This window comes from Salvelinus namaycush, chromosome 5 (assembly GCF_016432855.1).
Source record: "Salvelinus namaycush isolate Seneca chromosome 5, SaNama_1.0, whole genome shotgun sequence".
NCBI lineage: Eukaryota > Metazoa > Chordata > Actinopteri > Salmoniformes > Salmonidae > Salvelinus > Salvelinus namaycush.
Genome location: NC_052311.1, coordinates 24160258 through 24177145, shown reverse-complemented (window position 1 = coordinate 24177145; position 16888 = coordinate 24160258). Strand labels below are relative to the sequence as shown.

The window sequence follows — 16888 nt, the reverse complement described above, 5'->3', positions numbered from 1 at the left end:
TTGTATGATTTTTAAGTAATTAATTTGCATTTTATTGCATGACATAAGTATTTGATCACCTACTAACCAGTAAGAATTCCGGCTCTCACAGACCTGCTAGTTTTTCTTTAAGAAGCCCTCCTGTTCTCCACTCATTACCTGTATTAACCTCACCTGTTTGAACTCGTTACCTGTATAAAAGACACCTGTCCACACACTCAATCAAACAGACTCCAACCTCTCCACAATGGCCAAGACCAGAGAGCTGTGTAAGGACATCAGGGATAAAATTGTAGCCCTGCACAAGGCTGGGATGGGCTACAGGACAATAGGCAAGCAGCTTGGTGAGAAGGCAACAACTGTTGGCGCAATTATTAGAAAATGGAAGAAGTTCAAGATGACGGTCAATCACCCTCGGTCTGGGGCTCCATGCAAGATCTCACCTCGTGGGGCATCAATGATCATGAGGAAGGTGAGGGATCAGCCCAGAACTACACGGCAGGACCTGGTCAATGACCTGAAGAGAGCTGGGACCACAGTCCCAAAGAAAACCATTAGTAACACACTACGCCGTCATGGATTAAAATCCTGCATCGTACGCAAGGTCCCCCTGCTCAAGCCAGCGCATGTCCAGGCCCGTCTGAAGTTTGCCAATGACCATCTGGATGATCCAGAGGAGGAATGGGAGAAGGTCATGTGGTCTGATGAGACAAAAATAGAGCTTTTTGGTCTAAACTCCACTCGCCGTGTTTGGAGGAAGAAGAAGGATGAGTACAACCCCAAGAACACCATCCCAACCGTGAAGCATGGAGGTGGAAACATCATTCTTTGGGGATGCTTTTCTGCAAAGGGGACAGGACGACTGCACCGTATTGAGGGGAGGATGGATGGGGCCATGTATCGTGAGATCTTGGCCAACAACCTCCTTCCCTCAGTAAGAGCATTGAAGATGGGTCGTGGCTGGGTCTTTCAGCATGACAACGACCCGAAACACACAGCCAGGGCAACTAAGGAGTGGCTCCGTAAGAAGCATCTCAAGGTCCTGGAGTGGCCTAGAAAGTCTTTGGAGGGAGCTGAAAGTCCATATTGCCCAGCGACAGCCCCAAAACCTGAAGGATCTGGAGAAGGTCTGTATGGAGGAGTGGGCCAAAATCCCTGCTGCAGTGTGTGCAAACCTGGTCAAGAACTACAGGAAACGTATGATCTCTGTAATTGCAAACAAAGGTTTCTGTACCAAATATTAAGTTCTGCTTTTCTGATGTATCAAATACTTATGTCATGCAATAAAAGGCAAATTAATTACTGTGGGAATTATTGAGAATATGTTTTGCTTGCTATGCAGGCTTGTGTTTGAGCTAAAGCTGACAAGTTGTGCATCATATAGTGTGTTGTGTGTAACGGATGTGAAATGGCTAGCTAGTTAGCGGGTACGCGCTAGTAGCATTTCAATCAGTTACGTCACTTGCTCTGAAACCTAGAAGTAGTGTTGCCGTGGCCTTTGTGGAGCGATGGGTAACGATGCTTCGTGGGTGACCATTGTTGATGTGTGCAGAAGGTCCCTGGTTCGCGCCCGTGTCGGGGCGAGGGGACGGTTTAAAGTTATACTGTTACATTGATGCTGTTGAGCCGGATCACTGGTTGCTGCGGGAAAAGGAGGAGGTTGAAAGGGGGGTGAGTGTAACGGATGTGAAATGGCTAGCTAGTTAGCGGGTACGCGCTAGTAGCGTTTCAATCAGTTACGTCACTTGCTCTGAAACCTAGATGTAGTGTTGCCCCTTGCTCTGCAAGGGCCGCGGCTTTTGTGGAGCGATGGGTAACGACGCTTCGTGGGTGACAGTTGGTGATGTGTGCAGAGGGTCCCTGGTTCGAGCCCGGGTATGGGCGAGGGGACGGACTAAAGTTATACTGTTACATGTGCACCATATAGTGTGACTAGCTGAAAGGTTGTGGTTAAGCTTGGGCAAACGGTGTTTTGAGCCATTGACACGTGCATAAAAGAAGTGTTGCAAATAGTCAATTTTAGGTTGGAACACAACAACAGGAACTGAGCCTGCGGCCGCAGTCTCTAGGGTGCGTTCACATAGATGATCTGCACAGCAACAACTATTTCTGTCAACTGGAGCGCCTGGGGGCTGGGACCAGCCTGTGCGCCAACGATAGGCTGAGTAAGTCTAAACCACACTCAGCCTCTACTCTGATAGGCCAGTTCAGAAGCGGGAATTATTTCTGTCAGAGTATTTGAGAAGCATCTTGTTAGGAACAGACCAGTTCTCTGTTTTGCCCTGCGTGGTGTTACAGTGAACCTGTATATACGAAGATTGCATTTACCATTTATCGCTTGACTATAATAAAAAGACATAGAACATATTTAGTGACTCCGTGTCGCAGTCTATCCTGATACCAGATTCGATTGACGCAACCTAACATTACTTAAAAATCATACAATGTGATTTTCTGGATTTTTGTTTTAGATTCTGTCTCTCACAGTTGAAGTGTACCTATGATAAAAATTACAGACCTCTACATGCTTTGTAAGTAGGAAAACCTGCAAAATCGGCAGTGTATCAAATGCTTATTCTCCCCACTGTATGTTTGAATGCTCGGTCATGTTCATATAACCTCAGACATAAATTACTGCAGTAATGTACTAAACTCAGCAAAAAAAGAAACATCCTCTCACTGTCAACTACATTCATTTTCAGCAAACTTAACATTTGTAAATATTTGTATGAACATAACAAGATTCAACAACTGAGACATAAACTGAACAAGTTCCACAGACATGTGACTAACAGAAATGGAATAATGTGTCCCTGAACAAAGTAAGAGTCAGTATCTGGTGTGGCCACCAGCTGCATTAAGTACTGCAGTGCATCTCCTTCTCATGGACTGCACCAGATTTGCCAGTTCTTGCTGTGAGATGTTACCCCACTCTTCCACCAAGGCACCTGCAAGCTCCCGGACATTTCTGGGGGGAATGGCCCTAGCCCTCACCCTCCGATCCAACAGGTCCCAGATGTGCTCAATGGGATTGAGATCCGGGCTCTTTGCTGGCCATGGCAGAACACTGACATTCCTGTCTTGCAGGAAATCACGCACAGAACGAGCAGTATGGCTGGTGGCAATGTCATGCTGGAGGGTCATGTCAGGATGTGCCTACGGGAAGGGTACCACATGAGGGAGGAGGATATCTTCCCTGTAACGCATAGCACTGAGATTGCCTGCAATGCCAACAAGCTCAGTCCGATGATGCTGTGACACACCGCCCCAGACCATGACGGACCCTCCACCGCCAAATCGATCCCGCTCCAGAGTACAGGCCTTGGTGTAACGCTCATTCCTTCGACGATAAACGTGAATCCGACCCCTGGTGAGACAAAACCGTGACTCGTCAGTGAAGAGAACCTTTTGCCAGTCCTTTCTGGTCCAGCAACGGTGGGTTTGTGCCCATAGGCGATGTTGTTGACGGTGATGTCTGGTGAGGACCTGCCTTACAACAGACCTACAAGCCCTCAGTCTAGCCTCTCTCAGCCTGTTGCGGACAGTCTGAGCACTGATGGAGGGATTGTGCGTTTCTGGTGCCATCTTGTACCTGTCCCATAGGTGTGATGTTCAGATGTACCAATCCTGTGCAGGTGTTGTTACACGTGGTCTGCCACTGCGAGGATGATCAGCTGTCCGTCCTGTCTCCCTGTAGCGCTGTCTTAGGCGTCTCACAGTACGGACATTGCAATTTATTGCCCTGGCCACATCTGCATTCCTTATGCCTCCTTGCAGCATGGCTAAGGCACGTTCACGCAGATGAGCAGGGACCCTGGGCATCCTTCTTTTGGTGTTTTTCAGAGTCAGTAGAAAGGCCTCTTTAGTGTCCTAAGTTTTCATAACTGTGACCTTAATTGCCTACCGTCTGTAAGCTGTTAGTGTCTTAACGACCGTTCCACAGGTGCATGTTCATTAATTGTTTATGGTTCATTAAACAAGCATGGGGAACAGTGTCTCAACCCTTTACAATGAAGATCTGTGAAGTTATTTGGATTTTTACGAATTATCTTTGAAAGACAGGGTCCTGAAAAGGGGACGTTTCTTTTTTTGCTGAGTTTATATGCCAGTGTAACTTAATTACATGCACTTAGAAATGTCATTCCTCTGCCGGATGTGTAAAACACAAAATTAGACATATTTACATATGTTATGGTATTGTGAAGACTGGCTGAATTCTGACAGAGTATGTCTTTCAGAGTATGTCAGAGTCTCCCTTCTCCCTGTTTTTGTTTGCTTGTGAATGTTGATACTGGAGACTGTTATCAAACAAAACTGTGTAACCAAGCATCTAAGAAATGCATTGCCATTAATTCAAAGGTTGGTTGTCCTCTTACAATGGATGGCAGAAATGTCAAGTTATATATCACTAGATTTGCCGTATTATAAGATTAAGGGTATACTGGGCAACTTTCATAAGGTCTGGATGCCTTATATGGAATACAGTACGACAAAAGGAGTCTATATTGAAAACATGCCCATGTCAGGGGAGATATCCATTTAGGCAATCCATAGCTGGGGGCTGCTCAGTCCTAGCCCTGGGGGTCTACCATCCTGTGGGTTGTCACTCTGGCCTTAGCATAACACACCCAAAACCAATAATGAATGTTTCACTAAGATCCTAAAGCTGAGTGGGGTGTGTTGGGTTGGGGTGCTGCATGGTGGTGGACCACTAGAAGTGGTGGAAATAGTACCAAATTGTCATACTTGAGCAAAAGTATAGATACCTTAATAAAAAGTTACTCAAGTAAAAGTGAAAGTCAGCCAGTAAAATACTACTTGAGTAAAAGTCTAAAAGTATTTGGTTTTAAATATACTTAAGTATCAAAAGTACATGTAAATGCTAAAATATACTTAAGTATCAAAAGAAAAGTAAAAGTATAAATCATTTAAAATTCCAAATATTAAGCAGAGCAGAGGGCACCAATTTCTTGTTTTAAAAATGTACGGATAGCCAGGGGAACACTCCAACACTCCAACATTATTTACAAAAGATGCATTTGTGTTTAGTGAGTCCGCCAGCCCAGAGGCAGTAGCGATGACCAAGTCTTTTCTTTATACGTGAGTGAATTTGACAATTTTCCTGTCCTGCTAAGCATTCAAAATGTAATGAGTACTTTTGGTTGTCAGGGAAAATGTATGGAGTAAAAAGTACAATATTTTCTTTAGGAATGTAGTGAAGTAAAAGTAAAAGTAGTCAAAAAAATAAATAGTAAAGTACAGATACCCCAAGAAACGAATTAAGTAGTAATTTAAAGTACTTTTACCTAAGTACTTTACACCACTGAACCCTAGGGACAGGACGGGGCAACCCAGCTATTTTGAGTGCAAGTAAAAAGAGCTCTACAGTACTATTAGGCCAATGAGATTAATTATATGATGTCCTGTTTCTGTGTGTTAATGTACATGTGTTTTTTTTTTTTTTTTTTTTCACTTTTGTTTCCAAACCTTTCCCGTATGAATATTTTTTTTGTATTTTTTAAGTGGGAAAAATGTTTTGGGAGAGTTGAGGTATTGACTAGATTGGTGGGGGTCGGGCGTGCAGGTGTCTCGTGCTTGCTGGGCGGTCTGGCTGAAATTTGATATAGATGTCTTAATAAACACAATCAAATGTCTTTATACATGATTTTTTAAAGAGTTGTTTGATTTGTTAGGCTATTGGTTAAAGGTGCAACACAACATTGATTTTTGAATTACCATTGATCTAGTTCAGTCTTATCGATTACTTAAACATATTTAACAATGATCTCTTACCTAGCTTTTTGAATACTTTTTGTTGTTCTAAATACAGACAGCTAGAAGGACCATGGGTCATATTGGATTGTGTAGAAATGCAGGAAATTAGCTTTATATGCCTGCAAAAAATCTGGGGGAGGACCCCCAGACCCCTAATCAATGAGAGGTCAGATACGTGTGGGAACAACAGGCCATAGAGATAGATAGAGGACTCATCTTTGTATCCGTGCCATTATGGTGTCTGTGACAGCATGGGCAGTGTCATTGAGGTGATCTCAATTTTGAAGTTCTCAATTTTCTTCCTCAAGATTGTCTGATCCCTCCTGATGACTCGGTTGGACATGAAGTTGGAAGTCCTACCCAGTTGACTACATTAAAATGGTGAAAGCCCTCAAAGTAGGTCTTCACGGATCCACCTGTACCCGGAAACCCGATCCAGAATTCTGGGTAGGATCTGATATGACTGTCACAGGTTTCGAGTATGTGTCATTTTAACTGACTTGTCCGGAAGGAACAGTACAGGTCCAAACACGACTGCTACAGCAGTAAAGAGATAGACATTTGATAATTTTTGCTGCTGCTCTTGCTTTTCACGAGAGTGGAGCGTGTAGCTTGTTGCTGTTGTCCAATCATCAATAAGCTACTGTCATAGAGCCTCCGTTTGTGGCAAAAGTTAGGATATATCTAATCAATGGAATTCAAATGACAGAATTAAAAGTTAAAGAAGGATAGGCTACAACGACCAAGAGCCAACAGTTAGGCTGCTACTTAATATTTGAATGGAGTTATTTATAACTGTAGGATGAGAAAGTGCATGCATTGCAGCCTCAATTAGCCTAGCTAGCTAACATTAGCTATCTTAACTAGCTTCTCCCGGTTTGCTGCAGTCAACACAGGTACTACGTAATCATATTTCATGATAAATAAACTAGCTATGGCAGTTATTAGTCTACTATGGCACGAGTCGGCTTGGTTGGTTGCGGTCTCTCGTCTCTTCCTCCCTCCTCCCAGTGTCAAAGTACGTCGCTCCCCTGCCTGCTAGAGCCGCCCATTTTTCTCCCTCTCGCGCTTTATCAGCTCTGGTTAATAAAGTAGGTTAACAAATATATATATTTTTGGGCTGCTTCCCTTACTCGGACCAGGTCGGGATCCGACCAGATCTATACGGAAAGGGTGTAGTTGTCCTCGGGTTCATTCAGAACGGGTCTCTATATAAAAAAATATAAAACATTTATGCCTATTGGATCCTGGTGGGAAAGCCCCAAGTCGATTGCGGAACGGTTCCACCTTTTTGGACCGGTAAAGACCTCAATGGCAATGTCCGTGCTAAAACAGGTTATATCCATGATGAGTCCTCCATCTATCTCTATGACAACAGGCACAACTCTTTAAGTCTTATTTTGTGCCATGTGCGTTCATTTACATCAGTGCGTTCATAAGAACCTAACCACTACGAAACTTCTATTCAATCAAATAATCTTCATGTAGCAAATGAGCAATTACATTTTTTCTGTACAAAATTTGACACTCATTGACCTCCATACAAAACTTCCTTACTTCTTGGGCAGATTTTTGGCAGAGTAAAACTTTTCGCGTCGCCTCTTCCTCTCTGGTAGAAGACACTTCGAAGTACTCAGAAATAGAGAAATGTGTCCGGAAATCTGACAACACCTTGTGTGAATGTTTGAGACATAACTAAACTACACAATTGTCTAGCTGAAAACAAACACTTAGCACTTGACAGTATATAAAAGGAGACCATTGGTCACTGAATAGTCAAATGTTTATTCCTGATGGATAATACTGAAAAACAAATAGTACAAAATACCAAATTGTTATTATCATTGATAGTCAAGATAAACAAGGTCATGATTGATGTTCAGTGAAAATACTAATTTCTTATAGTAAAAGATACAATGTATTGAGAAACATAAATAAAAGCACAGGTTTCTCTGTGCACAATTAGACAGTTCATTTCAACCTGTCCCTGGATGACCAGCATGGTCTTTGTTCCTCTTTTTTGGAGTAGGTAGAATGTGTCCAACAACTGATACAAGGTCAGAGCTTTACAGATTTCTAATGGTCAACTTTGGGATTGAGGCTAGGGTAAAATTATCTTATGTTGATCTTATCTCTGATTAGGGAGCAACTTCTACCTTAGTCAGCAATTTCAACTTTCCCTCTCCAAAGAAATCATGGAAAATATCAATTATCAAACGTATCAGAATTTTATGAAAAGCACTCGTGGTTTTTTAACTGCTCTGGTTCGCTGAAGTTCTTTCCACACTGGGAGCACTGGTGAGCGCTGCCGGCCTTGTCTCTGTCTCCACTGTGGATCAGCTGGTGTCTTTTCAGGTACTCTACCCTGCTGAAGCGCTTCCCGCACGCCTCGCACCCGTACGGACGCTCGCCTGTGTGAATCCGCTGGTGCCTCTCCAGGTTGCCTAGGCGACTGAAGCTCCTCCCACACTGCTGGCAGCAGTGCTGCCTCTCTCCAGTGTGAACCACCTGGTGCCTCTCCAGCGAGCGAGAGTGGGTGAAGCCCTTCCCACAGAGCTCGCAGCGGTGGGGCCGTTCGGCCGCGCACACACACTCATGGTTCTTCAGGGCCCAGGCATGGCTAAAGGCGTGGCCGCACGAGGCGCAGGGGAACAGGGTGTTCTCCGTCCCTCCTTCCTGCAGGTGGGCGTCCCCCAGGGGGCAAGGGTGCTCTTCCAGCTCAGCCTCGTTGGCGAAGCCCCCGCCGCACTGCATGCAGAAATGCATCAGGTCCCCTGTCTCCTCCTCACCACTGTCATCCACGCTACCCGGAGCAGACAGGTGATGTAGGCCCTCGTCTGAGCCTCCCTGCTCCCCCATCCCCTCACCGTCCCTCAGCCTCTTGGGCCAGCGTGGCTGCAGCTCTCCTCCAGCCCCCATTGGCAGTGACCCCTGTAATTCCTTCAGACGGGCACCATGAACCTGCAGGGCATCACCATAGTCCCTCTCGGAGGCTGTGGGACTCTCCAGCTCCCCCTTCTGTTCCAGCCCATCCAGACCAATGTACTTCTGGCCCAGTCTGAACTCACTGTCTGCCACTACTACCGGGTCAGGGGTCCTGGAGCCATGGTTGGAGCCTGCTGTGGGGGGGATCTTCAGGCCTGCCTGCTCGCGCCCCCTCTCCGCCCTCAGGGCCGTCTCCAGCCCACTCAGGTCCACCACGCTCAGCGCCCCCTCTGACACCTCCGTTGGAGGGGACCCCACGTCCCACTCCTCCTCATCCCCCTCTTCAGGCCTCACGGCTGGGGGCCTCTTCAGGGCCACAGGGCTGAGCTCCATGTCTCCTACTGGGCCGAGAGAAGGAGAGTGAGAGTCTGTTAGAGGAGCAGTACTATGAGGGTGTATGCAAACATATTGTACTGCAGGCACTTAAGAAAACCCCAATGTGAACACAGTGAAGTTATCACTATCCAGGAGGTGTGGTCATCATGGTTTTGGTTCTGAGCTTTCAGCTGGAGACAGTACCTTCGCTGTGGGTTCTGGATCCATGGCAGTTCTGGTTGGGTGGGTCCATCTTCAGGGCTTCCTTGATCAGCCGCAGAGACGCAGGCTGGTAACCCCCATCCACCATGTCACCGGACTACAGACAGAGCAAAAATAACTACATTACCCACCAGTACAGCCCCATAGACTTTGATTTTTCAACGCCGATACCGATTATTGGGGGACCCAAAAAAGCCGATACCGATTAATCGGCCAATTTATTTTATTTATTTGTAATAATGACAATTACAACAATACTGAAGGAACACTTTTATTTTACCTTAATATAATACATCAATAAAATCAATTTAGCCTCAAATAAATAATGAAACATGTTCAATTTGGTTTAAATAATGCAAAAACAAAGTGTTGGAGAAGAAAGTAAAAGTGCAATATGTGCCATGTAAAAAAGCTAACGTTTAAGTTCCTTGCTCAGAACATGAGAACATATGAAAGCTGGTGGTTCCTTTTAACATGAGTCTTCAATATTCCCAGGTAAGAAGTTTAAGGTTGTAGTTATTATAGGAATTAAAAGGACTATTTCTCTCTATACCATTTGTATTTCATATACCTTTGACTATTGGATGTTCTTATAGGCACTTTAGTATTGCCAGTGTAACAGTATAGCTTCCGTCCCTCTCCTCGCCCCTACCTGGGCTCGAACCAGGAACACATCGACAACAGCCACTCTCGAAGCATTGTTACCCATCGCTCCACAAAAGCCGCAGCCCTTGCAGAGCGAGGGGAACAACTACTCCAAGTCTCAGAGCGAGTGACGTCACCGATTGAAACGCTATTAGCGCGCACCCCGCTAACTAGCTAGCCATTTCACATCGGTTACACTAGCCTAATCTCGGGAGTTGATAGGCTTGAAGTCATAAACAGCTCAATGCTTGAAGCATTGCAAAGAGCTGCTGGCAAACGCACAAAAGTGCTGTTTGAATGAATGCTTACGAGCCTGCTGCTGCCTACCATCGCTCAGTCAGACTGCTCTATCAAATATCAAATCATAGACTTAATTATAACATAATAACACACAGAAATACGAGCCTTTGGTCATTAATATGGTCGAATCCGGAAACTATCATTTTGAAAACAAATGTTTATTATTTCAGTGAAATACGGAACCGTTCCGTATTTTATCTAACGGGTGGCATCCCTAAGTCTAAATATTGCTGTTACATTGTACAACCTTCAATGTTATGTCATAATTATGTACAATTCTGGCAAATTAATTACGGTCTTTGTTAGGAATAAATGGAATTCACACAGTTCGCAACGAGCCAGGCGGCCCAAACTGCTGCATATACCCTGACTGCTTGCACGGAACGCAAGAGAAGTGACACAATTTCCCTAATTATAAGAAATTCATGTTAGCAGGCAATATTAACTAAATATGCAGGTTTAAAAATATATACTTGTGTATTGATTTTTAAGAAAGGCATTGATGTTTATGGTTAGGTTTGGTGCAACGACAATGCTAAATCATCACCCGTTTGGCGAAGTAGGCTGTGATTCGATCAGAAATTAACAGGCACCGCATCGATTATATGCAATGCAGGACACGCTAGATAAACTAGTAATATCATCAACCATGTGTAGTTAACTATTGATTATGTGAAGATTGATTGTTTTTTACAAGTTTAATGCTAGCTAGCAACTTACCTTGGCTTCTTGCTGCCCTCGCGTAACAGGTAGTCAGCCTGCCATGCAGGCTCCTCGTGGAGTGCAATGTAAGGCAGGTGGTTAGAGCGTTAGACTAGTAACCGGAAGGTTGCAAAAACGAATCCCCGAGCTGACAAGGTAAAAATCTGTCGTTCTGCCCCATGAACAAGGCAGTTAACCCACCGTTCCTAGGCCGTCATTGAAAATAAGAATGTGTTCTTAACTGACTTGCCTAGTTAAATAAAGGTGTAAAAAAAATATATATATCAGCCAAATCGGTGTCCAAAAATACCGATTTCCGATTGTTATGAAAACTTGAAATCGGCCCTAATTAAATCGGCCATTCCGATTAATCGGTCGACCTCTAGTTCGCGCCCAAAATTATATTCATGTATAGGGTCTACAACGCTCTGCACTTAACATTGACTGCCCTACTGAACAAGTGCTTGAGCTACTTCTGCAGTTGAATATCAAATCAGTGGCTTTCCATCATCCACGCCATCTACCAGACCACTGCTGCAGTGTGTCTCATTGACTCAGAAAACAGCAGTTTAACAACAGTCTCACCACACACAGATGATACACACTGTTATTTTTTGTAAACTAGTCGTCTCTGACACACTGACGGTGTGTGCCACACTCAGACTCCTTGTCTCCCTCACCTCCTCTTTGATGATGTCTGTCTCCTCCCCCTCTCCCGAAATACAGCCCTCCTCCAATAGTTCTCCTTCGTCTTCCTCCTCCTCCCCAGGGACCTGGATGAGGTACATCTGGCGTGCCTCCTTCCAGCCTCCCCCTGCTACTTCCCCGGCTGCTCCTCCTCCTTCCTCCCACACGCCTCCAAACGCAGGACCCAGCTTCTGCTTTCCTCCTGTGGAGGGGGAGAGAGGAAGAGAGGGGGGGGATAGGATGGGGTGAGAGGAGGAGGGGTCGAGCATGAAGGAGAGAGGAGAGAGGGAGAGAGACAGAGGGGAGCAGTGAAAGAAATGAAGGAGAGAGGAAGGAAAGCAGGGAGAGGAGGGATGGCAGGGAGTGGGAGAGAGGCGGAAGAGAGGGGGAGCAGAGGCAGAGAGCATGAGGAAGGGGAGAGTGGGGGAAGGGAGAGGGAGAGCATGTTGAACGAGAGCAGGAGGAGGAGGGACAGCATGAAGCGAGAGAAAGCATAAAGGAGAGGAGGGAGAGGAGAGCAGTGACAGAAATTGAGGAGTTGGGGGAAGGGAGAGAGAGCATGAAGAAGGAGAGGAGGCGGAGTACGGAGCAGAAGCGGGAGAGAGGAAGCGGCGGGAGTGAGTGTGAAGGAGAGCGGAGGGGGTGGGAGTGAAGAGGGAGGGAGGGAGAGCGGAGAGAAAAGTAGAGGAGGTGGGGGCAGGGAGGGGGAGTGGGCATTATGAAGGAGAGCAGAGAGGGAGGGAGAGAGAGCAGAGCGGAGTGGGAGAGGTGAGGGACAGAGCGAGGACATGAAGAGGAGGAGGGAGAGTGGAGGAGTAGAGGAGAGGGAAGGAGATGAAGGGGAGCCGTGACAGAAATGGAAGAGTTGGGGGAAGGGAAATAGCATGATGAAGGAGAGGAGGCAGAGTAGGGAGCGGAAGCGGAGGAGTGAGTGTGAAGGAGAGAGGAGGGGGTGGGAGTGAAGAGGGAGGGAGAGTGGAAAGAGAAGTAGAGGAGAGGGTGAGGGGGGGCAGGAAGAAAGAGGGGGGGCGGGCAGGCAGGCAGGAAGGGGGGGCAGGGAGGAAAGAGGGGGGGCAGGGAGGAAGGGAGCAGAGAGAGGCGAAGAACAGAGAGAACATGAAGGAGGACGAGATGGGGGAGGGAGAGCGGAGGAGTAGAAAGGAAAGGGAGGGAGAAGGCTCAGTTTCTGGCAGATGGCTTCCAACATAACAAGTACCTCTTCACACAAGCATTACAGGCTTTTGACTTAATGTTACACAAGTAATCAACTTGATTTGATATGCAATTACATATTTCAACAATTATAATATGAAGAATACCATTTTTTATATCAGTTTTATACATAGAGCAAGACAAATGTGTAAAAAACGACTATATGGTCCGTGATGCTTTTGTGGCTGTACTTACTAAATATGAACACTTACGGGGCACTTCAATTTTTCGCTTTTTCCGCCCACCGTCCTCCGACCCTATCAAACCAGCATTGCGGCGATTCTCTGCCCACCCCATCCCGTACTTGCGTTCATTTCTCAGTTTGTTCTCGGTCAGTCGGAGTCGGAGTTTCAGAGCCTCCATTTCATTCCTATTCAGAGATATTTCCACCAGATAGTCGTTCACCGTGTCCTGGAACAGTTTGGTTATCTCGCACACCGACGCTCGGATCAAACTGTCCATGACAGAGGTGAGGTGTGTCTGGAACGTCTCCACGGAGTCCGCCATGGGTTCGCTGCCGTGACGATCACACGATGGATCTGGGGAACTGGACCAGGCAGATATTCAGCTGTTACACATTAACAGCATTAGTTAACTATGTTGACTGAGTTTGACAAATTCACATTATCAGTGACACTAGCTACTGTTATTAGTCAGCAGTATCATATAGACCTAGTGGCCAACTAGTCTAATTTCTGAAAGACTATACTTTTTCTTGCTAACATTAGTAATTAAGTAGTATCCTAGATACCACTTCACTAATCCCAACCAATAGACCGTTGAGCAAGACAGCCTAACTTCGTATGGAACGAGGAAGGACAAAAAGCACACCCACCCATCACTCGAGGTTTAGTTAGCTAGCTACATTGCTGCCTAAACTAAAGCTTTAGCTAGACGGTAGCTGGCTAGTTAACTAAGGCGATTAACGTTACTATTGCAATAGTGAATACCACTAAACCAAACTGTAGCAATGCCGGCTAGCTAGTTAACGATCGTCGCGACGCTATCTTTCTTGAATACAACACAAGAACAGCTTAAGTGCTAACGTTAGCTAGTAACTAGCTAACATTAGCTAGATACGCACCGTGAAGTCGCTGAAATCAGAATATTGAAGTATTCGATAACGAAACACTGTTTGTTCTACACGAAAACCGAGAAGAATGCACACTGTAGATAGGCCAAGAGACGAAACGCCAAAGGAAAAAAAATAGATCCAACTTTATGTCCTCCCTTCGAAGCAGCGTTTTCCTTCTTGCCTCCTACACAGGGTTGCCAGTTCTTTGAAAATAAAAGGTCAAAAAAGACTGATCGAAACCCACCCACAAAGCCATAAAACTAGACCAATAAATACTGCATGAGAAGTTGCCGTATTTAGCCAATAAAACCTTTTTCCATAAAGTTTTCGAGCGAATAAAGGGGGGATATCGACGGAAACCCGAATACTGCTCCTTACATCAAAATAATAGGCCTAATTCTTGTGAGCTAACTTGATTAATAAAGGAATTTGAATATGTAACAAGAGAAAAGATAATTCACCCTTATTATACTTGTAAATAAATCAATTGTACCCATGTGTTTAACTATAGATACATCCAACAGGAGGGTTTGAGGGATGAAAGTTGGACAGAGGATCTCAAAATCTCTGCGCAAGAAACACTTGAACGATCTTCAAAATAATGTTTGGCTATTTTCTGGCAATTGTTCTGTTATGTGCCAGATGTTAAGTCTACAACCCGCTACAACCTATTTGCGTGATTGACTTGTCATTTCAATAGGCATAGCCTAGGCCAACTGACTCAAATCTGTGTTTATGATTGTAATTTACCTTTGCCATGGTTTGGTTAGCTAGATGCAGGTTGCCTATTGCCCCGGATCAGTGGCGATTTTGGCATGTAAATCTTGGTGGGGCAAACTCAAAAAGTCACTACAAAAACAAAACACTAAACAATACATTAATTGGACTATAACAGTGACAAACTATGCCCACAAATTATTAGGGCCTATATAAAGCTGTCCCAACACCTTGCCACTGCTACACATGGCTTTCAGCGGAGCCTTGTCTGGCAGAAAAACTGTTATTTCGGCCTAATTTACTGCCTTTCAAAAAACCATAGCTGATATGGCTAACTTGCTTAAACAAATGGGGTTTCTACTGACAACTAAGATGTACAAACTATGGCATATAAGGGGATGACGAGCGGATAAGAGGCAATCTGTAATTTCGATTAAGTAAAAATACTTTAAAGTACTAAAGCAGTTTTTGGGGTATCTGTACTTTACTATTTACTTTTACTTCACTACATTCCTAAATAAAATAATGTACTTTTTACTCCATACATTTTCTCTGACACCCAAAAGTACTCGTTACATTTTTAATGCTTAGCAGGAAAGGAAAAGGGTCGAATTCACACACTTATCAAGAGAACATCCCTGGTCATCACTACTGCCTCTGATCTGGCGGACTCACTAAACACATTTTTTATTTGTAAATTATGTCTGAGTGTTGGTGTGTGCCCCTGGTTATCTGTAAAAATAAAACAAGAAAATGGTGCCATCTGGTTTGCTTAAAAATGTAAGGAATTTTTAATTATTTTTTACTTTTGATACTTAAGTATATTTTAGCAATTAAATTTACTTTTGATACTAAAGTATATTTAAAACCACATACTTTTAGACTTTTACTCAAGTAGTATTTTACTGGGTGACTTTCACTTTTATTTGAGTCATTTTCTATTAAGGTATCTTTACTTTTACTCAAGTATGACAATTGGGTACTTTTTCCATTACTGGCTATAGGCTACATGTGCACCACCAAGTTAGAAAAGTAGGCTAAATTATGAGGGGAAAAGAGACCAAATGATTAGGGTGAACCACATGGTCTGGCATTCTCTGGATTTTTGGTGCTTTCAAGACAACTGGGAACTCTGGGAAAAAAACAAGGTAGAATCATGACGTTAGTGGTTTTCAGGTCTGAGCTCTAGAAACAGTTCCCGACTTGGAATTCCGAGTTGGATGACCGTTCAAAATGTATTTTCCCAGTCTGAGCTAATTAAAAAATCTAGAGTTCCCAGTTGTCCTGAATTTACTGAAGTCTGAGATTTCCCAGTTCAGTCTCCAGTTGTTTTGAACGTGGCAGAAGTCATGCTGGATTGACAGCATGGCCAATGTTGAATGTTTATCATTTTAAACCTGGAAAATAGACCCTTAAACCCTTAAACTTGGTTCACACATCCACTCCACTGAAGAGCAGGCTAGTGTCTGCTTTGCAATGCTTGCAGTTAGCCACTGATTCCTTCCCAACCACTCATTGTTGAATTTGCGATTTCCAACTTGTTGTTTAATGTTTGTCCAATGGCCGATGAGCACCGATACTTTTTTATCTATAATTCCTCGTCCTAATTTGTCTTCATATGACAAGGATTGAAAAGGATTTGCCAGTAGATTGTCGACTTGATTCATGATGATGACTGCGAGCTTGCTAGCTAAGATTTTGAAAGTATGATGTTGACATGATCAGTCCAATCAAAGATACTGTAGATATAACGTGATTTGAGATAATTTTATCTGTGGCCAATGACCTTGAGCCTTTTTGGGTGGGTACTTCTAATGTAACTCTATGGCAGCACCAAAGGGGTTTGGATTTAAGCTCTCCCCGTAGATTTTGCAGTGACGTAGTGTCCCCATGAGTGACAGTGCACTGAGCCAATCATGGCGCAACTGGAGAACATTACCAACCCCTACTCTCCGTATTTTCAGATGGCTGCCCCACCACTACAGAAAGCACTGAGCTAGGCTGAAACACTTGCAGTTTGGAGCTCCCTTACTCAAGAAAGCAAAAAAGAGACATGTTCATATGTGGCTTTATTAACAAAATTATTATTTATTTATTTTTACATTGTTTGCAAACTGATATGTGACACCGATTAATCCCCAAATAACGTGCAAAACAGGCAACCAAAAAAGCTAAAAAAGGTGGGGCTCAAAACATGACGGGTCACCACTGTCCCTGATAGCCTACAGTAGCCTAGGCAAGATGTAAGATAAACAATTTAATATCTTGCTTAGT

At 44.3% G+C, this 16888-nt stretch overlaps 1 protein-coding gene across 3 annotated transcripts; it reads right to left on the bottom strand.

Moving 5' to 3' along the window:
• Positions 1-7515: 7515 nt before the first annotated feature.
• Positions 7516-14084, bottom strand: LOC120048083 (zinc finger protein 232-like). Of its 3 annotated transcripts, none has more exons than XM_038993777.1 (5): positions 13907-14084; positions 13035-13390; positions 11604-11812; positions 9259-9373; positions 7516-9080 (listed from the first exon to the last, which is right to left on the bottom strand). In XM_038993777.1, the coding sequence occupies exons 2-5, from the start codon at positions 13327-13329 to the stop codon at positions 7984-7986; spliced, it is 1716 nt and encodes a 571-aa protein (XP_038849705.1). In that variant the 5' UTR covers positions 13330-13390; positions 13907-14084; the 3' UTR covers positions 7516-7983. The 3 variants fall into 3 exon arrangements, with proteins under 3 accessions (XP_038849705.1, XP_038849707.1, XP_038849706.1); XM_038993779.1 differs by having other exon boundaries at positions 7516-9077; XM_038993778.1 differs by having other exon boundaries at positions 13035-13369.
• Between the last annotated feature and the right edge of the window lie 2804 nt (positions 14085-16888).